The 27,627-nt window shown below is 43.5% G+C and overlaps 1 protein-coding gene and 1 pseudogene across 6 annotated transcripts in view; one reads left to right on the top strand and one right to left on the bottom strand.

Moving 5' to 3' along the window:
* Positions 1 to 7,934: 7,934 nt before the first annotated feature.
* LOC130874170 (nucleophosmin-like) lies at positions 7,935 to 21,553 on the top strand (annotated as a pseudogene).
* Mdm4 (MDM4 regulator of p53) overlaps positions 17,700 to 27,627 on the bottom strand; it is a 45,081-nt gene continuing 35,153 nt past the window's right edge. For 4 of the 6 annotated variants that reach the window (XM_057769194.1, XM_057769195.1, XM_057769199.1 and 1 more), the window contains 2 exons: positions 25,315 to 25,840; positions 17,700 to 23,422 (listed from right to left, as the gene is read on the bottom strand). In XM_057769194.1, coding sequence (XP_057625177.1) covers positions 23,085 to 23,422; positions 25,315 to 25,840 — 864 coding nt within the window. In that variant the 3' untranslated portion in view covers positions 17,700 to 23,084. Of the gene's footprint in view, positions 25,841 to 27,627 lie in introns of all 6 variants that reach the window. The other 2 variants (XM_057769196.1, XM_057769197.1) reach the window with 1 other exon arrangement.

Raw genomic sequence — 27,627 nt, 5'->3', positions numbered from 1 at the left:
AGAATGATGAACAATACCCATGTTTTGGATTCTGAGTAAATTTATTAAGTATACACAGAACAAGTACTGCCAGGCATGGTGGTGCACACCTTAATCCAGGCACTCAGGAGGCAGAGGCAGCAGATCTGAGTTTAAGGACAGCCTGGACTCCATAGTTAATTCCAGAACAGCCAGAGGTATGTAGAGAGACCCTGTCTCACAAAAACTAAAAACAGGAGGGGAGGAAAGGTGGCTCAGGGGTTAAGAACATCAGCTGTTCTTCCTAAGGACTCAGATTCAGTTCCCAGCACCTGCATGGCAGCTTACAACTATCTGTAGCTCCAGTTCCAGAGGATCAGTTCCTCACACAGAAACACATACAGGCCGCCACTCCCCCCCACACACACACAAAAAAAAGACTGGGGCTGGAGAGATCTCAGAGGTTAAGTGTACTGGGTTCATCTTCAGCATTGACAATGCAGTTCAAAACTATCCATAAATCCAGTTCTAGGAGCTCCTTTTGGTCCCTATGGGCGATGCATACATATGGTACAAACACACACAGAGGCAAAAAAAAAAAAAAGAAAAAAGAACATACACACACATTTATCTTACAAAGTAGCGAATAGCAAAGAGAAGCCATAGATAGCAAAACATGTTCAAAACCAGCACTAGCAACATCCATCCTTACTGAAGGAACCCAAGTGAGAGCAAACATGTCAGCTTCCACCTGAACAACAGGTACTGTTCGTTTTAAGAGTTAACTGTATGTAGCCAGGTGGTGGTGGCGCTTGCATTTAATCCCAGTACTCGGGAGGCAGAGGCAGGCAGATCTCAGAGTTCAAGGCCAGCCTGGTCTACAAGAACTAGTTCCAGGACAGGCTCCAAAGCTACAGAGAAACCCTGTCTCAAAAAAAACAAAACAAAACAAAAAAAAAAACAAAAAAAAAAAAACGTTAACTGTATGTATAGGGTGGTACATGTTTCATGTGACTGCAGTATCAGAGGAAGCCATACATGTTGGATCCCCTAGAGCCAAAGTTACAGGCACTTATGAGCTACTGGACATGATTTCTGGGAATAGAACTTGGATCCTCTGGAAGAGCAGTAAGCGCTAACAGCTGAGCCATGCCTCCAGCCCGACATAATACTCTTAAATGCTTGCTGTTTTCCATCCTCCTTGTTACAAGTTAGAAGCCAGCTCGGCCAGGACCGAGAGTTTTATTAGAGAGTCAAGGGAGGGCCCCCTTACTCCCAGAGTCCACCTAAGCTTAACCAGTATATGACAATTTACCAATGTAACATATCACATACCATAGGTGTGTTCATGCATAGACATGTGAAAACATACATCTCTCCAACGTCCCCTACTACAGCGGCAGTTTCATCCAGTTTTGAGCAGGGTACGTGCCAGAGTTTAAAGATTCCCCAGCACCTGGAGCCTCTGGGTGGGGCAGAACAAATGGTAGGTGTGGCCCTCCAAGTGATTCTGACGCCTGCCCAGGACTCAGATGGTTATAGGTTGTGGGAAGTTTCTTGAAATAAAATGTTTCTTGAAATAAAAGCTCATGATCTTTTTCTGGAGAGAACTTAAGAGTCTATTGACCCTAACAACCAACAAACTAATATAGTAGCTTCAATAAGACTTTCCAAGTAGGAAGCACACAATTTCTGCCAGCTTCCCTGAACAGGGGTAGGGCATGCTCACCCCCACTGCACACCACACACAAGACACTCACAGGCATTTAACTTTCATAGTCCAGGTCTCTCAAGTGCCATTCCATTCTGATGTTTTCATAGGAGCAAAATCAGCGCACTTGGCACTCATCTTCTCCTTTTCGTTGTTTAAAAGACTAACTGTGCAGGTGCTCATGGAGACCAGAGCATCGGATCCCTGAGCTTGAGCTTCAGGGAGCTGCGAGTCACCTTACTTGAGTGCTGAGACTCAAACACAGGGCCTCTGAAGGAAAGTTTGTACTGTTAGCCCCCACTTTTTCCTCCTGATACCACAAAAACCTCTTTTATCCACAGTTCCTGTTGGCCTCCCCATGTGCCGCACACGGCGGCCCCGGTCTGCACTCTATGCGCTAGACCCCAGTTTGCAAGCTTTGGGCAAGGGGCTGGAGGTTGAGAATACACACAAATACAGATACACGGACTTTCAAACACTGGTACCAAAAGCCCCTCTTTATTGACACCACGTAGGCTTAAATACACTGCAGTCAATGGCCAACAGGTGACAATCCCATCCTCTGATCCTCTAAACTAGGCACAGCTTCTAGTAACTTCAATTAGTTTCTAGGAGGGAAGAGCAGCTGAAGGCCAGGACTCATTAGTCCCAACATCTCCCCCTAAATTTTTTATAAAACAGAAGACCCTCCTGTCTTAGGTCATTTCAGAAGAGTAAACCCTTACATTCGTAGGGTTTCTCTCCCGTATGTGTTCTTTCATGCCTTTGAAGACAACAATGTTGTGAAAAAGCTTTACCACACTGATTACATTCGTAGGTTTCTCTCCTGTGTGTTCTTTCATGCCTTCGAAGACAAGGACGTGCAAAAGCTTTACCACACTGATTACATCCATAGGATTTCTCCCCAGTATTTGTTCTTTCACGTATTCGTTGTCGTCTCTGACATGCGATGGCTTCACCATGTTGAATATTTTCATCGGTTTTCTCACTAATCAGTTTCTTCACGCCTTTCATTTCTTGTCCCCAAGGTATCATTATTAAAAAATTATATAATATTATAAATAACCTAGAACCTCTTAGGTTCTAGGAGGGAAGAGCACCTGAAGGCCAGGACTCATTAGTCCCAACATCCCCCCCTAAATTTTTTATAAAACAGAAGACCCTCCTGTCTTAAGTCATCTCGGAAGAGTAAACCCTTACCCCTTTTTGGGAGGCCCTCTTCCATAGAAGTTGCCCGTCTACGGAGGAGTCTTCATGGTTTGTGCAGTATTTGTAACCAAAGCTAGAGTACGTTCAAGTTACTGGCAAACAGGCTCAGAAGGACTTGCTAAGTGACCATATGCTGCATTCTCATGGGTTGTCTGAGCTTACACAGAATTCAGAAATGAATGCCCATGGCAGCAGGCATTAAGATTGTCAGCACGAGGGTCCCCAGTCACCACTGGACCCACTCTCCCATTTGGGCTATGGTATTAATTGGCAGTGGTATGATGGCTGATACCCAAACCAACAAGGCAGCTCTGGAGTGCATCCCCAGCAGTTGCTCATCTTCAGTCTGATAATGAAAGGGTGAGATAGATTCAAGTTTCTGTGTCTGGGTTCTTATTATAATATATATTATTTCCTGTTAACATTAATATGATACCTTGGGGACAAGAAATGAAAGGCGTGAAGAAACTGATATTAGTGAGAAACACGACGAAAATATTCAACATGGTGAAGCCATCGCATCACATGTCAGAGACGACAACAAAGACATGAAATACTGGGAGAAACCCTACGGATGTAATCAATGTGGTAAAACCTTTGCACGTCCTTGTAGTCTTCGAAGGCATGCAAAAACACACACAGGAAAGAAACCATACAAATGTTATCAGTGTGGTAAAACCTTTCCAAAACATTGTAGTCTTCAAAGGCAGGAAAGAAAACATACGAGAGAGAAACCCTACAAATGTAATCAGTGTGGTAAATCATTTACATATTACAGTAATCTTCAAACGCATAAAAGAACACACTGGAGAGAAACTCTGAATGTAATCAATGTTGTAAGATGGTCCTTGTAGAACTTTTGATAACTGGTCCCCAGCTGCCCTGTTAGGTAGGGCCTTCCACGCTTCAGTGGCAGCTGCAGCTATTTGGGCGAATACTCCTGGATCATACAGAATTTGTTGCTGCAAATCAGCATAAGCCCCAGCCCCAGTTAACATCTAAATTACGTTGAGCTTGACCCGCTAGAGCATTTAACTGGGCCATTTGCTTACAATTTTCCTGATATTCCCCTCACCATAGGAGATAATCGCCCCCAGATAAGACCCTGGGTTGTTGATGTCTGGCACCTCCATCGCCGGTGCAACCATGCGTACAGGACGGAAACAAACTCTTGTTTTGTTCAGTGCCAAAGCCCCTACTCAACTCAGACCCCCAACCTTCATCATTATAAGCCAGTGGGGCCGAGGGAGTTGGATGTGAGTCTTTTTTTACTCTACGTTTTCTCAACTTTCTAAAGAGATTTCTTAATTCCTTATGTATGATCTCTTCTTCTGATGAATCCTCACTATCAAACTCTTCCCTATGGTCCAACTCTTCTGAACCAAGAAAAGATACCTCCCCTCTTTACTCCTCAATATGTCCCCCTCAGCCAGGAACAACGCTGTCTACCTCTCTCGGAGGGGCTTTCCAAGGGCGATCTCTCAGCGTTCCCTTTCTTGGTGTGAAACTGTGGCTCTATGCGCTAGACCCCAGTTCGCGAGCATGGGGAAAGGGGCTAGAGGCTGAGAATACACACGCAGAGACAGACCGACACAGACCTTCTGATACTCCTGGAACTGCTGTGGCATCCGCCAGGCTAGGCACCGACTGGGCTGAGGCAATGTGCCTTCCACCACGGTCACCTAGCAAAGCTCTGCTCCAGCTCTGCCTTCGAGCTCCAGCTGCATTCCTTTTGGGTCCAAACTGGTGCATGGAGTGGAGCGGAACTCAGAAAAGCATGCTTGCTGCTCTGGAACCACTGAAGGGACCCAACTTAAACAATCTTTTAGGGAATCTGGGCGTTGTCAATCTGTCTGGCTACTTCCTGCTGAGTGGGGACGCTGCATTCTTAGGAGTATTTACTGCAACACTTCAGGAGGTCTCGGTGATTCAAACCACATGAATCTCGAATAAATCCTCAGGTTCTCATCATCTGGAGACAAAAGCAGAACCTTTTTTTCCAAAACAAATTCTTAAACCCAACTTTAGAGTCAAAATACCTCTCTTAGCAGTTCCTAGAATCAAATGTCTTTCTCCAGTCCAGAATACAAAACACAATCAACATATCATACATCTGTCCACATTTACCTTTTTGAGCTGTATACGTTCTATCTGTGGAGGCCATCAAGTCACCCTCCCGCCTCCTGTTTTACAGGTGTGCCATCTTGATTCCCTGACACATCCCCTCCGGCCGGGGACAACCCTGTCCGCTTTACCCCTCTTTCTCGGTTGGACTTCCACTTGCTGCCTGCCTGGAACCGAAACTGAGCAAAGGACGTCAGGATTAACACATACCCCAATCCACCCTCAACTTCCGAGGGTGACCTCTTAGCGTTCCCTAGTTCCTGTGTGGACCTCCAAATGCCCCGGTCTGCGCTCTATGCGCTAGACCCCAGTTTGCGAGCTTCGGGCAAGGGGCTGGAGGTTGAGAATACACACAAAGACAGAGACACAGACTTTCAAACACTGATACCAAAGCCCCTCCTTATTAGCACCATGTAGGCTTAAATACACTGCAGTCAATGGCCAACAGGTGAAAATCCCATCCTCTGATCCTCTAAGCTAGGCACAGCTTCTAGTAACTTCAATTAGAAGGTTCTAGGAGGGAAGAGCAGCTGAAGGCCAGGACTCATTAGTCCCAACACCCACGTAGCCCACAATGGCCTTCAACTTGCAATCCTCCAGTCTGTTTCCCAAGTGCTGGTATTAAAGGTGTGTACCAGGGGTGAACCTAGGGCTTTATTCAACTTCATGTACTTATTTTTGTTTATTTACTTATTCTTAGGACAGAGTTTCACTATTTAACCCTCAACAGGCCTGGAGCGATGTTCCAGTCTAACCTCAAACTCAGAAATCTGCCTGCGTCTGCTTCCCAAGAGCTAAGCTTAATTAAAGGCATGTGTCACAACAGCTGGCTTTACTGTTAGTTCTCGTGAGTGGCACCAATCGTCCCAGCAGCTGACTCTCCTTTTGCTCACTCTACACCCATTCCTAAGTTAGCTGTGTTTTCCACACCTTTTCCCAAACCCAACCAGTTTTTAAATCACTGACAGGAATTCTTGTGCCTTAAACACATATCTAACGTCTTTACACCTTTAACACGTCATGGATAACAGAGAAGTTGCTGTTGCATGCTCTTCATTCCAGGCCTACTGCCATGTCTTGGGAATGACACCATTTCCTGCTCCAGATTTATACAGCCTATGGTCCCTGCTTCTGCTCTACATCACTTGCCTACCGAGCAATAAAATGTACTTGTAAGTGCAAACTGTCTGTCTAAGACCCTTTCGCAGACACCAGTGTCTTTAGGATATAGAAGATTCAAACTTTCTAGTGCAGCGTAAGATCTTCTGCCCCCTCAGCAATCCAGAGCCTTTGCTGCACCTCATGCAGGTTCCCCAACAAGTATTCTCACCTTCAATTCTTTCACTGCTGCCTCCTTGGCCCATGTGGAATTTACCTTACAGACTCACTCGCCTGTAAACTAACTTGAGGGCAGCTTCCTTAGTCATCATTGTGTTCACAGTACATTTAGTATTTACTGGATAAATTTACTTTGAAGAGGAATAATCAACCATGAATTCGAGGTTGAGAACATGCACAGTAAGACTATCCCCATATTCTCAAACTGTATGTAGTACCATTAAATTTCCCTCTTTTTATATGTTTAAAGGTTGTGTTTTGCAAATCTAGGAGAACAGATGGGGAGAAAACACTAATTTAGAATCTACCAAGTTTTGTAAGCCCAGCACTAGGCTTAGCTTACCTTCCCTCCAGCATCGAGAACATGAATCTTCAATCTTCAGCACCATCAGCTCAAATAGAGCAGGGCTTGAAAGTTGGGATTATGTTACAAAGTGACAGAAATGGCAGTGCCTACCTACAATCCCAGGACTTGAAGCCGAGGCAGCAGGATCACAAGTTCAAGGCTAGCCTGGGTTACATAAGCAGATTTTCCACCCCAAAACAGTAACAAAACACCAAACCTTAAAGAAGTCACAACATGTGGAAGGTTGTAAGATGGAGTTGTCTCCGTTGCTCCTCTGGCTTCTTCTAGTCCTCCATCGCTGCTGTTTCTAGTCGTGCACTGCTCCACCCCCAGGGTCTCACACAAGTGGAGGCTGCACACACTGAGACAGTATTATTTATCTGCTCTGTGAACACTGCCCACAGTTGTGCCATGCACAATCTGTGCCAATTACAAGGCAGTCCAACCTCACCAAAGGCTGAGAACCCATTTTAGAGGTAAACAGCATATGCGATATCAAGCTATCCCACCAAAGAACAGAAGCTGAGGACCGATGGCTTTAAAGCAGCCCTGCGATTCAATATAAAATATTTACACCGGACAGGATGGCACATACCTTTCATCCCGGCACTTGAGAAGCAGAGGCAGGCAGATCTCTGTGAGCTCAAGGCCAGATACATAGCAAGTTCCAGACCAGCTAGGGCTACATAATGAAACACTGTCTCAAAAAACAAAACAAAAACACTATAAAAAGCTTCCATAAGTTTTCATTAGTTTTCCAAGGACTCTAATCTCCAGAAGTTCAAGTGTCAAGGACCATTGTCCTAAAGATGATACCAGGGACCATTGTCCTAAGGGTGTTTGCAGAGAGCCCCACACCCCAACTATTTAGAGAATTATTTGTTAACGGAACCCGCCCCACATTCCAACTATCTGGAGAATTGTTTGTTGATGGAATCACAAAAGGAACGATTCCGCTTGCACAGAGAACACTAGGTGTGCTGACTGGTGACCTTTGCTGCCCCGGAAAGGTTCCTTCTTGCCCCTGCCCCCATCCCAAGCCAAATTCCTCATTCAAGGGCTATATAAGCCGCGACCATTACCCTAATAAAGTGAGACCTTGACAACAGAACTTTGCTTGGTCTCCTTCTTCTCCCCCACCCATGATTCTTTCAGGTAGTGCCTCTTCAGGACCCTGAATAACTGGACCTGCTGGACGGGTCAAGTGGCAACTGAACAGGGACCTGAAGCACGGCCAACTACCGGACGATGAAGGCGCAATCCCGGGATAAGGAAGAAAAGGTTCGGCCGGCTGTAAGACTCGGACAGATCTGCAGGAGGAGGTAAGGCGCAGGTTCATTATCATCCAATAGACATGGGGACAGTCACTTTCAAAGGAAGAGAAATTCATACAAGAATTTAAAGAGTCACTCAGGGAGAGAGGAGTAAGAGTCAAAAAGAGAGATTTAGCTGAATTCTTCTGTTTTATTGATGAAAAATACTCCTGGTTGGTATTGACAGGGTCAGAAATTCACCCCCAGACATGGGGCAGGCATTTGGTAAACAGGATGTGTTTGCTTGCGGACTCAAAAGGGAGTCCCTCAAGACATGAGAAGTAAGGGTACAATCCACACAGCTACACCTGCCAAGCAGGCTGGCTGCCAGGGCTAGAGAGCCTATGTCTTAACCTTCTGCCATACAGAGCAGAAGTTGCCAGGCAGGTTTGCTATAAAGGGAACTAGACTCAGAAAACTACAGCTTCAGGACAGTAAAAGGAGGTTAAATATGCTTCTTTTCCATTTTATAATTTTGCTTCTTGGTCAAAAATCTTTAGTTTGTAGGCATATAAATTTATTTCCAAGGAAGGTTAATTTCAATACTGTGGTTCTGTAGGAAAGTTTTAAAATCAAAGATTGTAATATATTCAGAAGATTTTAAAATTGTTTAGGCTATCCTGAGTTTTTATTTCTTTCTTATAAAGTTGAGGATTGTTCTTTCGAGTTCTGTGAGAAGTTTTGCTATAACTTTAATAAACATTTACATTAAATCTGTAGGTGAGTTCTGTGAGGAATGTTGCTCTAATTTTAATGGACATTTACACTGAATCTGTAGATTGCTTTAAATGAGATTGTCATTTGTCAGGAGCTGTGTCCCCCCAAAATTTACAGGAATCACCGCCGTGAGGAGTTTTGCAGAGAGCTCTACTTCCCAATTGTATTGAGAATAGTCTTATTGACAAAGCCTATCCCACACCCAAATTAACTGTTAATAGAGAGCTATCTGTTAACGGAACCCGCCTCACACTCTAACTATCTAGAGAACTAGGGGTATCAACTTGTGACTTCCCGACCAAGGAATCGTGACCTGACCGATCGTAACCTCTTGGCCTACATGACGGGCATGGACCACGTGGCAAGATCCCGTGCCCCAGCCCCCCAAGCTCCTCATCCAGGGGCTATATAAGCTGTAACCATGACTCTAATAAACGGAGGCTTCGACAAATATGCTTGGCCTCCTTCCTCTTAATCAGCCTATGTCTTTCAGGTGGTGCCTCTCCGTGACCCTGGAATAACTGGCCAGCCAGGCGGGTTACAAACCCTAGACAGAGTATCCCGTCAAGGTGGCGACAGTCATTTTTGCTGTGTTTCTTCCACTTTCCCAAGAAAATAGGAGATCTTTTTATTTTCTAATGTCTTAATTTTTTTTTTCTTAAAAGAGTTAAAGTTCTTATCGTACAAGTTTTTCCATTTGTGTGGCCCGCTCTTGGGTGGGAGTCGAGTTGTCTCAGTTTATGGTCCTTTCCTGCTGCCAGGTGTTGCTTCAGGGTGGACTGCTAAGACCTCTTAATTAAATTTATCAAGGGCTAGAGTTCTATTCTGACAGATAGTAATGGTTAAAAATAAAATAAAAAACATTTCCCCCTTCACAAGCAGAGATAACAGAACCCAAATTTCTGTCCTGCTTGCTTAGAGTTACTCCAAGATATTTTATATTTATGGCTATTTAAAAGGATGATGTCTCATTTATCCTAGGTGTATAAGAGGTACATTTTGGGTTGTTTTCAGATTCTGGCTATGATAAAGTAATTCTGCTGTAAGCACAGCTGTGCACATGTCCTTATAGTATGGTTGAACAATTTTGTATTTAGGCCCAAAAGGGGTATTGCTGAGTTTTAAGGTAGATATTTGCCTAATTTTAAAAAATAACCATACTATGATCCAAAAGTGGCTGTGCCAGTTTGCACTTCCAGCAATGGAATTTTTTCTTTACCCACATTTTCTTAAGCATAAATTGTTAGTAATTTTTAATCTTAGCCATTTTTACAAGGATAAGATGAAATCTCAAGAGTTTTGATTTGCATTTCTTTATTTTATTTTATTTATTTATTTATTAAAGATTTCTGCTTCCCCCCTCCCCCGATCAAGTCCCCCTCCCTCGTCAGCCCAAAGAGCAATCAGGACCAAGGACCTGTGCGAAGACCAAGGACCACCCACCTCCATCCAGGTCTAGTAAGGTGAGCATCCAAACTGCCTAGGCTCCCACAAAGCCAGTACGTGCAGTAGGATCAAAAACCCATTGCCATTGTTCTTAAGTTCTCAGTAGTCCTCACTGCCCGCTATGTTCTGCGAGTCCGGTTTTATCCCATGCTTTTTCAGACCCAGGCCAGCTGGCCTTGGTGAGTTCCCGATAGAACATTCCCATTGTCTCAATGTGTGGGTGCACCCCTCGCGGTCCTGAGTTCCTTGCTCGTGCTCTCTCTCCTTCTGCTCCTTATTTGGACCTTGAGATTTCAGTTCGGTGCTCCAATGTGGGTCTCTGTCTCTGTCTCCTTTCATTGCCTGATGAAGGTTAATATTCAGGAGGATGCTTATATGTTTTTCTTTGGGTTCACCTTCTTATTTAGGTTCTCTAGGATCACGAATTAAAGGCTCAATGTCCTTTATTTATGGCTAGAAACCAAATAGGAGTGAGTACATGCCATGTTCCTCTTTTTGGGTCTGGCTTACCTCACTCAGGATAGTGTTTTCTATTTCCGTCCATTTGTATGCAAAATTCAAGAAGTCACTGTTTTTTACTGCTGAGTAGTACTCTAATGTAGCGAGCTGCGTGAAGCCACACCTGATGGCAATGTAGAGAGCTGCGTGGAGTCGCACATGGTGGTGCTGGCTCCCGCCCTCCGCAATCCCGAAAGCGAGTGCTCTCTGTGATAATCAACTCCTATGGCTAAAGCCTGACTTATGCTATTATCACGCAATGATTGTCAGCTGCTTGCATATGCATGGACCTATGGGCAGTGCCCACCTGGCAATCCGGGGTTGGTTGCCCATGCCTACTTAAGGGCTGGGAGAGGTTTGCCCAGAGAGAGAGGAGAGAGATTTTACAATTGTCAAAAGGTCCTGAATAAAACTGCAGTGAGAAGAGCTCCGGTGTTGCGCGTCCTCCTTGCTGGACGAGGGTGGACGCGACAGTTGGTGGCCCGTACGGGGACAAGACAAGTGGTGCCGCATACGGGGAACCTCCAAACCTCTCTCCGTGGAGCCCAGAACTTGCTGCAGTCAGGGGGTGCACCGGATAATCCTCAGGTAAAGACTGGGGATCCGCGAAAAAAGCGGGTTTTCCACTCGCCGGTAGAAGGGAGAGTGGGGGTAATGAGAGCCACGACCAAAGTGGACGGTTTAAAGTAAAAATAAAAGAATGGGATTTTAGAATGGGGGCTTCAACATCACACCTGATTTTTCTGACTCTTAACGAGCTGTTACGGAGCGCATTGGAAAGATTTTTGACTGAATGTGACACAATTGCTCCTTGGTTTGCCGTCTCTGGCAATCTTAATGTGTCATCCTGGGACAAGCTTGGTAGAGATCTGAATTTTGCTGCAGAACAAGGTACGCTAAGGAAGGGAGTTAGATTCATGTGGTTTGAATTACCGAGACCTCCTGAGTTTGCAGTGGAGAGTGAGCAGCTGCGGCTCCAAGGCCAAGCAGGGCTGAGAGTCTGCAAACCTGCAAACACCCAGGACCTGCCTTGAGGACCCACAAGGCCAGAATGCTAGGCCACTCCCAGCGTGTGCCTCAGGGCATAGAAGTGCAGCACAACCAGGGCTGTTCTGCGCTGCCACACCTCCACCTTCCAGCTCGGTGGGGAGGTAGAGTCCCCTCCTCTCTCCAGTCGCTGCCACGACCTGCGTCCAAACGAGGCTGAAAATGGCAGTAAAAATGCAACGTCCCCGCTCAGCAGGAAGTAGCCAGACAGATTGACAACGCCCAAATTCCCTAAAACGTGTAAGTGGGGACCCTTCAATGGTTGCAGAGCAGCAAGCCTGCTTTCCTGAGTTCTGCTCCACTCCATGCACCAGTCTGGACCCAGAACGAATGCAGCTGGGGCAGAAAGGCAGCTGGAGCAGAGCTTTGCTAGGTGGCTGTGGTGGAAGGCACATTGCCTCAGCGGTCGGTGCCTAGCCTGGCGGATGCCACAGCAGTGCTAAGAGTATCAGCAAAGCAACAACAAGTGCTGGAGCTGAGACAAGCTGGAGCACAGACCCCACAGGGCTGCCCGAGAACGCAGCGTAGCTACAGGGCAAGGAAAAGGCAATGGTAGTTTTAAACTCTGCATGCTGCTGAAGAGTCTGCGACAGAGCGAATTTAAATCAAGAGACTGCCCTATTGTAAGAGCAGGTACCTGTGGGTACTGTTTTAGCCAAAGGGTTGGTAGAATACCATAGCCCAAATGGGAGGTCGGGTCTAGTGATTGGGAACCCTACTGCTGGCAATCTCAACACCTGTTGTCATGGGCATTCATCTTTAAATCCTGTGTAAGATCAGACAACCCATGAGAATGCAGCATATGGTCATTTAGCAGAAGCAGGATCAGCTGGGCTGCTAGGGAAGCCAAAGAGGTGCACGAGGGAGAAGGTGTCTTCCATGCACTCAGCTGACAATGAATGTGCCACGGGGGTATGGCAGCTGGGGTATGTTAAGAGAGGCAAGTCCATACCCTAGTCTGTCAGACATTTCTATCCATCCAGGGCTGTGTGTGACCAGCATTCAGTATGAAAGATTAACCCATGCAGCTAATTTGTCTAAAGAATTGTCTAGATATCTTTTAGGTAATTGGACTGGTGAATTCAAAAACAACTGGAAAAGCTGCGGATGACGATTGCGACTGCAGATTCCACACGCATGGATACCAGCCTGGCAGAAGGACTATCCTCCTGGATCACTCCATGGATCATCTGAAGGAGTGGGCGGGAGTAGGAGCCCTAACAGGCTTAATGGTGCTTGCCTCCCTGGTATGCCTGTGGTGCGTCTGTCACATAAGGGTTTCACAGCATTGCAATGCAGTTATGATCATTCAGGCCTTCACGGCCATTGAAGCAGGACAGTCTCCCCAAGTTTGGCTATCTTAAGATAGAAGCGAGCACAGGATGCGAGGCTTGCGCACTGCACTTGAGGTAAGCATACATCAACCTCAAGAAGAGCAAGTCTGATTGCATGTGGGTTGGTGTCTAACTCCCACCTCTGTAAAAAGACACCGGACAGGTCTAGTGTTCTCTGGGTGGATGACACCTGGACAGACACTAGCACATGTTCCATTTTTAACAGAGATCAGACCTCTACTCTTGCCTGTAGCTTTACAAAACAAAAAGGGGGAACTGTAGCGAGCTGCGTGAAGCCACACCTGATGGCAATGTAGAGAGCTGCGTGGAGTCGCACATGGTGGTGCTGGCTCCCGCCCTCCGCAATCCCGAAAGCGAGTGCTCTCTGTGATAATCAACTCCTATGGCTAAAGCCTGACTTATGCTATTATCACGCAATGATTGTCAGCTGCTTGCATATGCATGGACCTATGGGCAGTGCCCACCTGGCAATCCGGGGTTGGTTGCCCATGCCTACTTAAGGGCTGGGAGAGGTTTGCCCAGAGAGAGAGGAGAGAGATTTTACAATTGTCAAAAGGTCCTGAATAAAACTGCAGTGAGAAGAGCTCCGGTGTTGCGCGTCCTCCTTGCTGGACGAGGGTGGACGCGACACTCTAATATGTATATATTCCATACTTTCTTCATCCATTCTTCCATTGAAGGGTATCTAGGTTGTTTCCAGGTTCTGGCTATTACAAACAATGCTGCTATGAACATAGTTGAGCATATACTTTTGTTGTATGATAGGGCATCTCTTGGGTATATTCCCAAGAGTGGTATTGCTGGGTCCAGGGGTAGGTTGATCCCAAATTTCCTGAGAAACCGCCATATTGCTTTCCAAAGTGGTTGCACAAGTTTGCATTCCCACCAGCAATGGATGAGTGTACCCCTTTCTCCACAACTTCTCCAGCAAAGGCTATCATTGGTGTTTTTTATTTTAGCCATTCTGACAGGTGTAAGATGGTATCTTAAAGTTGTCTTGATTTGCATTTCCCTGATCGCTAGGGAAGTTGAGCATGATCTTAAGTGTCTTTTGGCCATTTGAACTTCTTCTGTTGAGAATTTTCTGTTCAGCTCAGTGCCCCATTTTATAATTGGGTTGATTAGCCTTTTACGGTCTAGTTTCTTGAGTTCTTTATATATTTTGGAGATCAGACCTTTGTCGGTTGCGGGGTTGGTGAAGATCTTCTCCCAGTCAGTGGGTTGCCTTTTTGTCTTAGTGACAGTGTCCTTTGCTTTACAGAAGCTTCTCAGTCTCAGGAGACCACTTCCTACGTATAACCCCAGCAGCACAGACACTAAGGGCATCATTGAATAAATGGGACCTCCTGAGACTGAGAAGCTTCTGTAAAGCAAAGGACACTGTCACTAAGACAAAAAGGGAACCCATTGATTTGCATTTCTCTGATGGCTAAAGGATGTTATGTTTGAGCATTTTTAAGTGTCTCTCAGTCATTTTTAAGTTCGTCTGTTGAAAATTTTCAGTTTATGTCTGCAACAAATATTTTTATTGGATTAATTTTTTGATAACTAATTTCCTGAGTTCTTCATATATTTTTGGAGTGGGTTTATGATAAGTAAAGATCTTTTCCCACTCTATAGTCTTGTTATACAAAAGCTTCTCAATTCAGGAGATCTAATTGTTTCTCCCAATGTTTGTGCCACCGAGGCTATGGGTTTTTTTTTTTTAACTTTTTGTTTTATGTGCATTGGTGTGAAGATGTCAGATCTTGTGGAACTGCATTTTCAGACAGTTGTGAGCTGCCATGTGGGTGCTGGGACTTGAACCCAGGTCCTTGGAAGAGCAGCCAGTGCTCTTAACCGCTGAGCCATCTCTCCAGCCCCAAGGCTATGTTTAAGATGTGGCAAAGTGTACTTCTAATTTTTTCTCTGTGAGGTTCAATGTAATTTTTATATGCTGAGGCCTTTGACTCACTTAAACTTAAGTTTTGTACATGGAGATGGATGTGGATCTATTTTTATTCTTCTACATGTTGATGTCTAATGAGGCCCAAATCATTAGTTAAAATGCTTCCTTTTTCCATTTTCCTATCTGCAAGGCAGACTTGCAACTTAAAAAGAGGATAGCTTATAAACTTTTAATTAGATATTCAATGGTTAAAGCCCTAGTTAAAATATTCTTATGGGAGACCTTGAGCCAACAGGTAAAATTCTTACAAAAAACAATGAGCCAGTTTCCAATAGAGAGCTTATAAGAGCTGCCAGACAGGTACTCAAGCCTCAAGCAGGTAAAGTATAGATCAACAGGTAAAGTATACAATAATCAACAAGTACAGTATATTAATTATGATTCAGCTATGGCAAGTGTGTGTATTAAGTGTAAAACTTATTCTACAACAGTTTTATGAAAAAGCAAAATGCTGTTTATGGCTAAACCTTCCCAGTTTTGCCAGTTAAGATATTAAACTCTTAATTTAGAGCAGTAGCCTGTCTGGTACAAAAGGGCAGGATAAAATCTGGGAGATGGTTTAACAAAATATTGACTATAATCAATGTTTCTTATGTTAAACAATAGATTCATTGATAATTTTAAGATTGATTCCTGGACAATTGTGTTTGCTCAATTCAAAGGCCAGAACAATCTTTTCCCAGATGATCATTGCTACAATTCACACAACTGTATTTTGTATTTTGCTAATGTTATAGCTAAAACTCCCTTAAAGGATTTTATACTAAATTTTACAAATGGCTCTTCCAATAGAAGAACTGCTATATGGTTAATAATAAACAAATTGTGGAGCATACCAAGGCTCCTTGAAAGCAACTTATAAAAGTTGCAAACAGATCCTGATGCAAACAGATCTGACATGATGACACCAAGGTGACCTTTACTAAGGCAAGGTAAAAAAGTCCTTGCAATGCATTATGAAAAAACCTGACCTATATATATTTGGGGTCGAGGATATGTTTGTGCTTTTTTTCACAGAAAGAAAATAAAAGTTGGACCTGATGATGTCATAGCTACAAACACCCCATAAAGTTCCAAAAACAATTGGAGAGGAATCCTTGATCCAGTCTTCCCTGCCCTCATGGAGAGGAGTGCCTGATAGCAGGACCGCTCTACAGGGTGTCATTCTGCCTCCAGAGAGTCCAAACAAAGAGATACAGCTGAGATAATTGCCAAGATGTGCTTCGGGTAGCTAAATCTAATGCACCTCACCCAGGAATCCCACCTTCCCTGAAGCACAAATGCTGAGCTGCTTCCAAACCTGGGACGCAGACACAGATGCCCTGCTGAGATGACCTAACCATGGCGACTACAATTTTCTGCAGTTTGAATTCTGTTTGCTTTGGAGCTACGATGCAGACGAAACATCTGTTTTAATCTTTGGGAAACAGAATTCATTTTGATTAAAATACTAACCCCTCTTCACTTAGGAAGGGGGCAGACTGGGGTTTGACTGTTGCTCAGAGACTGGATTTGGGGTTTGATAACAACAATGTATGTCATTGTACTTTTACTGGAATTGACCTAATATTTGTAACTGCTTATAGATGTTGGAAAAGGTTTGACACATGCTGTAAAGTGTTTGGGTTTAATGCATATGTTAAGAATTTTAGATTTTGATCCCTTTACACTGCCCTAATTTTTGGCAGGCAGCACTCGTAATCTTATGTTGGAGTAGGCACTTAGGAAGGAGTATATACCATAGGCCAGACTAAAAGGTGAATACTGGGTTTGGAAGGTGCCCGTTCTTATGTCCGGAGATCAAGTCATTGGTGCCCAAATTATATCTTCACTCGACCTATACGAGACACCTTTTATTTGAGGAGCTCCCCCAACCTAAGACGGGGCCCTGGGAACCGTGGGACGGGTAGGGGAGAGACCTGGTCCCCACTCGACCTAAGACAGGGGCCCTCCTCACAGGCCATCGTTAAGGGCCAAAATCAAAAATATAAATAAAAAATAACTAATGCTACGCATAAGGCACCCCTCTGTTCCCAGGAGAGAAAAAATGCTCCACCACTCGAGAGGAGGGTCCCTCCTTGTCCCAGTCCCTTCTCCTCTAGGTCTGACAATGCGGTTAGACTCTTGACTTGGTGCCCTCCACTTGATAAGCTGCCCGCCATAATAAAAGGAAAGGGGGATGTCAGGGACCATTGTCCTAAGGATGTTTGCAGAGAGCCCCACACCCCAACTATTTAGAGAATTATTTATTAGCGGAACCCGCCCCACATTCCAACTATCTAGAGAATTGTTTGTTGTTGGAATCACAAAAGGAGCGTTTCCGCTTGCACAGAGAACACTAGGTGTGCTAACTGGTGACCTTTGCTGCCCCGGCAAGGTTCCTTCTTACCCCCCACCCCAAGCCAAATTCCTCAAATTCAAGGGCTATATAAGCCGCAATCATTACCCTAATAAAGTGAGACCTTGACAACAGAACTTTGCTTGGTCTCCTTCTTCTCCGCCCCCCCCCCCCCCCCATGATTCTTTCAGGTAGTGCCTCTTCAGGACCCTGAATAACTGGACCTGCTGGGCGGGTCGTTCAAGAACTGCTGCTGGACACTTTAGCAGATGCTAGGGACATAATGATTAGACACATTAAGCTCCATTTTTAATATTATATCTGCAAACTTTGAGTTTCATAAGTGGGAAGAAGAAATGAATACAATTACTCTAATAGGCAACTTGGGGGGAAGTTGCTACTGACTTTAAGTCTAATCACTTCTCCAAATCATGCCAAAGAGAACAGAAAATGGGCTAGCTGTACATAAACAAAATTACTTTATTTCCAATAATGACAATACACAGTGAAATGAAAATTGCTTAATCACACAAAAACACAATAAAAAGGCCATAGAAGCATTACATAGTGCAAACACCCAGGTACAGGGCTATTAACTCAGTGGCACTGTAGGAAATTACACAAAGACACATGGAAACACTTCCCTCCGGCCTCACTAGTAAGCTGCCATTTTTCTCAGTCTATTGCCCCTCATTTGCTACTACTGTACTGGCGACTCCCCGACCGGTATGCCAAGAACTGTCTGTTTCTGCACACCAGCAGAGCATCTTATGCCACCTACTCAAGTGCACATAAAAAGAATTCCTACACAGCAAGGCCTCAGCAAGGATGTTCCATGAGAAAAGGATGTACTGTCCATATTTACACGCACTTCTCAAGGCGTCTGGAGGATAAAAGATAGCATGTGAGCAGAGGACTTACAGGCAGCAAGGAGAACAGCTTCCAGAACTCAAGGGCTTCTTAATACAAGCCCCAGAGTGCAGTCGGCTAAGACTATTAGCTTCTCACACCTTCTTCAAGGCAGTAAGTTTTTAAGAGTCTCCCCAATAGTCTCCACAACAACCTGAGGTAGAAAGGGGTGGTGTGTATGTTGGTGTTACAAGTGAGAAAAACTGCAGCTTACAGCTTTCAGACTAGGCTACAAGCTGCTGGGGTAACCTTTCTTTAATCAAGAGGAAACAATTCATAGCAAGCTACAGACAGTATTGTTCAGACACTGAAACTTCTACTATGCCAAGTACATTGTATTTCCTATTACTGTGTTAGAGGGGTGGTGTGCGTCCTTACTGAAAGGGAGTGAACGATGGAGAAAACAAATGGGCGTGCAGAGGGTTGGAAAACTGACCTCAAATTCTTCAGTGCTCAGACAAATCAGCTGTGAACTAATTACCAACCCATCGCACACACAAAAGAAGCCATCCAGCTGACCTCAATTTCCCTCCCCCCTAAGCTCACGGTCCTCTGCAAACAGAAACACAACATTGCTTAAGACTGGCTGAAGAAGGACCGTATAAGTACAAAGCAGCTCTAACCACCCAGAGGGAAAGATGGCCTTTGGCATAGAAGTAAGGTCCAAACCCAGTTAACTTCAAACCAGGATAGCATAAAAGCAACAATAAAGGAGAGAGGGAAGGAGGAAGGGGAAATGCCTACAAACATCCAAGTACTTGCTGTTTAAAATACAAAACACTTTTGGATAACAAATAAAATGCTCTGATTGGCTCTCAGGTGTCTCAACACAATGCTGATCTTTAGTAAAGCATTTGCCAAACTCTTAACACCACTGAAGGAATTGTCCTGGGAGCACTACTTGCCCTTATAGCTTATCTCTGATTCCTCCACCTTAAGAAACGGGGAGTGCTACTGGCTGTGCTGTGCTGCTAGAAGGGACTAGAGGCTCCTATGCAAACTCAAATAAACAGGGAAAGCAGCACCGTGGATATGAAATCAGTTTCTGTAACATTAGCCATTCAAAAGGCTACTACTAAGGATGGATGTGGTGACAGATGCCTTTAGGCCTAGCACTCAGAAGGCAGAAACAGGCAGATCTGTGTGAGTCTGAGGACACCCTAGTCTACAAAGGTTCTAGGTCAACCAAGGACTATACATGGAGACCCTGTCTCTTTAATTTAAAAAAAAAAAAAAAAGGAGGGGGGCTATTGAGGGAAGAATAATTTATAGTAAGAGTTTCTTTACTAATGCCACATTCACCAATAATGGCATTACTTGGGATTGCACATTTATTACATCAAAAGATCTATGCCTACACAACATTCTCCCCCAGGAGGGAAGGGCTGGCAGCTCCTCTAAAGGAAGCACATAGTAACTGCAGACAACAAAGAGCTGTCAATAGAAAAAACACCTCCAAACAAACTGGAAACTGCACCCAAGCTAGGTCTAGGGAGTGAGTCACTTCAACCACTGGTCTCAGATACTCATTTCCAAGTTAGACTCAGAAGGCTCAACAGCTCCTCTCATAAGCATAAACGGCAACTATCTACTCATAAATCTCAGGAATCTGGCGATATAACCTCACCATTCCCTATGGCAGTGCAAAATTCCACCCATCTGTAAACATTGCACACTTTACTTTTGGCACAGAGGACAGCTTCTGGGTTTATCATCGAAGTGAAGAGACTAAACAGCTAATTATCTAAAATTTTTGAGCAAAGGTAGCATTAATCTAGATAGTGTGAACATACATGAAAGGTTGGTTGGAGGCATCAGGAAATAGTCTTCTTTAGGCTGAAGCAACAATTTAGGTTAAAAGGAAAAATAACAGTCACAGTATCTAAAGCCACGTACTTTCGGAGTTCACAGAACATCATGGGAACAGAACAAAACAAAAACACTGACAAATAGCTAGTCTGGAAGGTTCTTCCTTTCTAAAAAGAACCAACCAGGTAACATTAAGGAACTGGAAACATTCACCAATTCCTCAATCAAGACTTTTCAAGGGAACCATTGCATTGAACTGACACACGTGATCCTGGCTTTCAGAATAAATTCTTTCAAACCATGCAAAGTATCACATACATCTAAATATACACAAATAATAAACATATTATCACACAATCACAAATGCTTGGCAGTAAAACGTGCTATTACACAATTCTGTGGCAGTTAGAAGGCTGGCCTGGCTACTCTGATCTACCAGTTCCAGCCCTCACTGGGAAATCTGACATAGATGGGCCAGGGAGGCAGTGACACCAGTGTAAAGGCTTGGCCTGAACTTCTAGTCTGACACAGTGGTAAATACATAAGCATAATAACACCGTATGTAAGGTAACAGAGAGGAGCCTTTTCCAATCACCTGTCAGCTCTGCTCTGACTTTCTGTCAAAGATAGTATGATCACAATACTAACTTAAATGACAACCAAAGTAAGAAACTTAACCAGGACATGCCTATAAACTCAGCACTCGAGAGGCAAAAGCAGGAAGATCACTGCAGGGTTGAGGCCAGCCTGGGATACAGGGTGAGGCCTAGGCCAGTCATAGCTAAACAGCAAGATCCTGCCCCAAAAGCTGAGGAGCATTAGGATGACTTAAAATACATTCTATTTTGAATATAGTTCTTGGAACTGAAAAGGGCTCAGTTCCTAACACCACCTGTGGTCTTAAGGTTGAAGTGTGGTTCAGGACCTGTGCACATTAGTGGGTAGCACCTAGTAGCTGTAGAGGAAGATGCAGTCAGATGAAGATGAGGAGGATGGAAAGCTGCTGAGTATGTCTGGAAAGAGATCTGCTCCTGGAGGTGGCAACAAGGTTCCACAGAAAAAAAGTAAAATTTGATGAGGATAATGAAGAAGATGATGATGAGGAAGCTGAATAAGTTCCAGTGAAGAAATCTGTACGAGATACCCCAGCCAAAAATGCACAAAAATCAAACCAAAATGGAAAAGACTTAAAACCATCAACACCAAGATCAAAGGGTCAAGAGTCCTTCAAAAAACAGGAAAAAAAAAAACCCTAAAACACCAAAAGGACCTAGTTCTGCAGAAGACACTAAGGCAAAAATGCAAGCAAACATAGAAAAAGTGGCTCTCCTCCCGAAGGGAAAGCCAAGTTCATTAACTATGTGAAGAATTGCTTCCGGATGACTGACCAGGAGGCTATTCAAGATCTCCGGCAGTGGAGGAAGTCTCTTTTAAGAAAATGGTTTAAACACTTTGAAATATTCCGTCTTAATTTCTGTAACAGTTGATATATCTGGCTGTCCTTTTTATAATGCAAAGTGAGAACTTTCCCTACTGTGTTTGATAAATGTTGTCCAGGTTCCTTGCCAAGAATGTGTTGTCTAAAATGCCTGTTTAGTTTTCAAGGATGGAGCTCCACCCTTTACTTGGTTTCAAGGATGTATGGAATATTATAGGACATAGTAATAGTGGTGGTCAGATGTGGAAATGGTAGGGAGACAAAAATATACATATGAAATAAACTCAGTATTTTAATAAAGTAAAAAAAAAAGACTCAGTTCCACTCAGGAGGATTGGATACATCACAGCCTGTTCTGAAGCAGGAATTATGATTGATGACATCTGTGATCATCTCTACACTACTTTGTTATTCTCACTACCATGGAGATGTGACTAAAGATGTCTGTAATAGTTTCTCAAAGAAGCTGCACATCACGCCAAATAGGAGCTACAGGGCTTTTAATACTTGCAGAAGGTAATAGCAAAGGCTTGGCCACTGAGGAAAGACAAATTCTACTTTATTTGCGCAACTAGTGAAATTATCAACTGGAGGCAATGACAAGATATAGCTAAGAAAGAACTCCTTTGAAAACTGGTGGTTTGAATGAGAATGGCCCCCATAGGTTCATGTATGAATATTTGATCCACAGTTGGAAGAATTATTTGGGAGGATTAGGAGATGTAGCCTTGTTGGTAGGGGTGTGTCACAAGTGAAGGCTTTGAGGTTTCAAAAGCCCCATGCCACTCCCAGGGTTCTCTCTCTACCTCCTGCTCTCCAACGTTGGTGCCATCACGAACTAATCCTCTGAAACCATAGCCCCAATAAAGGCTTTCTTCTCTCTGCTGCCGTGGCTGGGGTGTTTTTTTTTTTTAAATACTTATTTATTTATTTATTTATTTATTTATTTATTTATTATGTATACAATATTCTGTCTGTGTGTATGTCTGCAGGCCAGAAGAGGGCACCAGACCTCATTACAGATGGTTGTGAGCCACCATGTGGTTGCTGGGAATTGAACTCAGAACCTTTGGAAGAGCAGGCAATGCTCTTAACCACTGAGCCATCTCTCCAGCCCCGGCTGGGGTGTTTTGCCACAGCACTGAAGAGTAGCCAGACACTAGTCAGAACCAGAAGTGGGCCACTGCTATGAAAGACCTGGCCATGGCTTGTTGGAGAAATGTGGAAGACTGGGACTCTGGACTAAGAGCCATGTGGTCTGTGGAAGTCTAGATCATGAAGTTTCAGAGGATAACACTTAATTAGCAACTGAGAAAAAGACTATTCTTGGGATGTTTTGGCAAAGTATGCGGGCTGCCTTCTTCTGCCCTTGTCCTAAGAAGCTGCCTAAGCCTAAGTGAAAAGTAACAGACTAATTTGACAGAGGAGCCTTCCAAAGAGCTGAATGCTGACTCTGCAGCATAGCTATTAATAACAGAAAAGAGCATGTGAGGCAGAAAGACTATCATATACAGAGTATGCAGGAAAGAGCACCAGGGAGGTTAATGCTGGGAGCCAAGGCTTGCACTCAGAGGCTGAGATTAAGGAGAGGCCTGATCTGAAATGGAGGGAGAAATGCCCTCAGGATAAAATCCCACCCAGCTAAGCATCCCTCTTGTGAAAGGAAAAAACCCAAGCTTTTTTTTTTCTAGTTCCAAAAAGGCAACAACAAAGCAAAATGGCTGCAAGTGTGACTGGGGGGGGAGGGGCCCAGACTCTCCTAAGCAGGCAGAACTTGGCAGTGTAATCTGGCTATGGAGTATTAAAGGATACATGAGCAAGGGGTTGTGGAAACTTCCTCCATGGTTAAAGAGAGCCACTGGGGCCACACAATGAGGAGACTGTAAATGCAGAGGTGTCAGAGTCATGCCAAGGAGAGCTGCATACAGGAATGGAAACAGAGAAAGCATGTTGCAGTCAGCAAAGCAAGAAAGGAGGCTTTATCTAAGCACCAGACATGATGACAGGATTTGGAATTGCTCTGCTGAGTTTCAGTCTTGCTGTGGTCCACATTTCCTCACTATTCCTTGAATATACTTTTTAGATAATGCATATTCTGTGCCATTGTGTATTAGAATAAAATTTGCTCTTTTGATTCTGGTTTCAGAAGACGGACTTGACTTTTAAATTATGTCAAAACTAAAACACAGAATTTCTGAGGTTGGACAAATGCATTTTGCACTACCATATGGTCAAAAGCCTAAGGGGGCTAGGGAGTAGAATGTGGAGGTTTACATGAGAATGGCCACCACAGGTTCATGTTTGAATACTTGGCCCCCAGTTGTTGGAACTGTTTGGGAAGGATTACAAGGTGCTGCCTTGGAGGCAGTGGGGGTCAAGTTTTAGGATTTCACAAGGTTCTTTCTCTGCTTCCTACTTGCAGATCAAGATGTGAACGATCAGTTTTCTGCCATCATGGATTCTAACCTTCTCGAAAGGCAAGTCCAATTAAATGCTTTTATGCCTTGGTGTTTTGTCACAACTGAAGAGTAACTATGGAAAAAATTGGGGGAAAAAAGAAAGAAAAAAGGAGTAACTATGACAATTAACCCAATAGGCATTTGGTGCAGTCAGGTCTAGTGGGAGGGCAGTGGGGCAGACAGGGAACACAGAGTCAACGCAAAAACACATGCTAACACACCTCCCCTTAGTAGTAATTATAGAAGCCCCAATGGTCTTGGTCCAATAGGTACATCATGGGATTAGGTATCATATATCTCCCCATTTATAAGAGCAGGAGCCATTGGAAAGGCTGGGACAGCTAGATGTCCCCCAAGTTCAATAGTTCTACAGACTTGGTCTTTAAAATGAGGTATTCATATTCCTGGAGAAACACCAAGATCTATCCCATGGGTTCGGCAGACACAGATAGGTATAAGGGCTTCAATGTGAAGATCTTCGGTTTGTATACTAAATTGATGTGGTCTAAAATGACTAAGCAAAATTGAAGATCAATTTGTTTCCCTCCATTTTCACAAATCCAACACTCCCTCTTCTCTCCACTTGTTCAACCCTATCACTGGCCATTGCCTCGGAGTGTGAACAATTCTAGAGGCCAAGTACAAAAACACCTAACCAGCTTCCAGGAGACAACTGCCAAGTGTTGGCTACAAAGCCTATACCTTCTCTTTGAGAAGGCTGTGCAGAGATGTTCACTCCTGTTATTTTATGTAAACCTGAGAGATTCAGCTGACATGATGGGACAGCCTGTAAGCACAGCACACAGGTGGGAGAGACACAGATGGTCAGGAGTAGAAGGACATCCTGGGCTACACAGTGGCTAATCAGATTTGTTTCTTCAGTGTTGGTCCTAGTATTTTTCTAATAACTACCTTAGATTTCGATGTCCCGAGAACACTATATAACAGCAGGGTAGAGTATAAACCAACTAATGCATCACTCTCGGCAGGGAATAAAAAAAAAGAATGCATTGTTATGTTTGTGTTGGTATTATTCCCACTCAAGATTTAAGATTTGGAAGGAGAACAAAGTGATTTAAGTATCTAACGTTAATGAAACCCTCAAACTGATCTTCTAAAATTCCATAAATAAACATATACAATGGGTCACACTCATGAAAGATGCTCAATACTGATTCTTTTAAAAACAAAGTCTCACTATATGGTCCAGACTGGCATCAAAATAGGTGATCTTCTGCTCCTGCCTCCAAGAATACTGGTTTTTTGAGAAATGACCTGATCCTAATATTTCTCTGCAACTGACTCAGCTATGCTATAAAAACTTTAATAACCAACTGAATCTCTTTCTTACAAGAAGGACATGAAGCTCCAGTCTTCTTTAGTCTTCTGGCACATTGGAAACATGTTGTCAAATGGCTCGTTCTCCCATGAATAATGTTCCCATCCCGAGGCCTTTTTTCACATAAACTACATGGCTTCAAGATATTTTTAAAATCTTCCATACTTTCTGTATCTGTTTTCTGTTCAGAAAGGATATCTGCTTGTTCTCTCACACTTGAGATGGTCTCTTGGCTTTCAGAACTATGAGCCAAATCCAAAAACTCCACTGAGTTACAAGGGTTAAACTTGGTATTCTCTTCCTTTAAATACACATCTTTAGGCCTGACAACTGGAGCAGAAACAGTTCTCCGGCAATCGGGGACATCGATTCCTTCATTCTCTTTCTTTTCATGAATGGCAGTGATATTAGATGTGGAGAGAGAATGAGTTAATTTAGAACAATCCGAATACCAATCCTTTCTTAAGGCCCAGCAACGAAAACAATACCTCTTGCTTGGAGAATTAAATTTCTTGCACTCTGTACACTGCCACTCATCCTACAAAAAGTTAAGTGAAGTCAATTAAAAATGTGGTAAAAAAGATGCTAAGAAAAATATGTTCACACACACACAATAACAACAACAAAGCAAAAATGGAAGATAGGTCAAATTCTCATTTCACTAAGTATCTGTCTAGATAACCCATACCAGTGGTTCAACCTGAGACCTGAAAAAATTCAGTTCTCCCAGGGAAGAAAATCTTCGAAAGTTTTACACTGATAGTGCCCCAACTGTTCTTTTCAAATCAAAATTTGGCATAACTGTCTTTAAAGGAAGTTGATTGTTTTCGCCTTCTATCCAATGTGGACGACATTTATATTTCTTTTACTTGCTTTCTTTCAGGTCACTTTTCCATTCACAACTTATTCTTTGTCTGGTCAGTGGCTAAAAAATGAAACTTATCAAAGGCAGAGGTAGGTGGATCTCTGAGAGATCAAGGTCAGTCTGGTTTATAAGTGAGTTCTAGGACAGGTATAGCTACACAGAGAGACCCTGTCTCGAAAAATCAAAAAAGAAAAAAATAAAAAGAATGGCCCTCATAGGCTCAAAGACTTGAATGCTTGGTCACCAGAGAGGGCACTATTTCAAACAATTAGGAGGTGTGGTCTTGTTAGAGGAAGTGTGTCACTGAGCTCTGAGGTTCCAAAAGCCCAAGTCATGCCCAGTGGCTTTCTCTCCTGCTGCTGCCTACATATACAGATGTAAAACTCTCAATTATGTCTCCAGCACCGTATGAATCTGCATGCTGTCATAATCCCTGCTGTGGTAAGAATGGACTAAACTGCAAGCAAGCCCCAGTTAAATGCTTTCTTTTATCAGTTGCCATGGTCATGGTGTCTCTTCACAGCAACAGAACACTGACTAAGACATGGCCTTATTGGGAGGTGTAACTGGGAGCCAGCCTGAGGTTTCAAAAGCCTCCATGCCTTCCCAGTGAGCTCTCTATTTCCTGCTTGCAGTTTATGATGTGAGCAATCAACTGTACCACCTTCTCTTCATTCTATCATAGGCTCTAACCCTCTAGAACTTTAAGAATAATTAAATGCTTTCTTTGTAAGTTGTCCTGGTCATGGTGTTTTGTAAGAGCAACAGAACAGTAACTGATACACAGGACAAATGCCAAGCACTGAAAAAAATGTAGAGGTCATAACTCAACTGCCTAGAATGAGGCAAGAAGCATAGACTAATGATTAAGCTACAACACTCACCAGTTTAGGACCCTTCAATCTTGTCTAAAATGCTATATAAATACTTTGAAATTTATAATTTGAAATTCATAATTGATAGCATGCTACAGTTTGATTGCCATTGCTTTTTTATAGTACATAAAATAGCAGGACTTATTACATCCAATGGCATCTTTGATTTGACGAAATATCATCTATTTGCTCAATAGTTTTTCTGTGCCCAAGTGTCACAGAAGTCTGATTAGGATGAGAACATTTATCTCAGCTATTTGTATTATAGTCAAGAACACTTACTAGACCAATTATGTTCCACTTTATCATTTATCTTTGCAAAGAGATGATTTACAAAAAATTACCATAACAATCAACAACAGTAGGGCTAGAGGGTGGCAGTTAACACCAGAAACCTAGAATTCTATCCCAAAGCAGTGAAATACCCTTTTTATTTAACTCCTAGCATCTGTTTCCACAGTGAGTAAGCTACAGGGGAAAGAAAAGAAGGGAGGAAGGGAGGGAGGGAGGGAGGGAGGGAGGGAGGGAGGGAGGGAGGGAGGGAGGGAGGGAGGGAGGGAGGGAGAAATTCGAAGTATACATTTA

The sequence above is a fragment of the Chionomys nivalis genome, chromosome 5 (assembly GCF_950005125.1).
Source record: "Chionomys nivalis chromosome 5, mChiNiv1.1, whole genome shotgun sequence".
In the NCBI taxonomy this organism is placed as follows: Eukaryota; Metazoa; Chordata; class Mammalia; order Rodentia; family Cricetidae; genus Chionomys; species Chionomys nivalis.
This window is presented reverse-complemented; position numbering and strand designations above follow the sequence as displayed.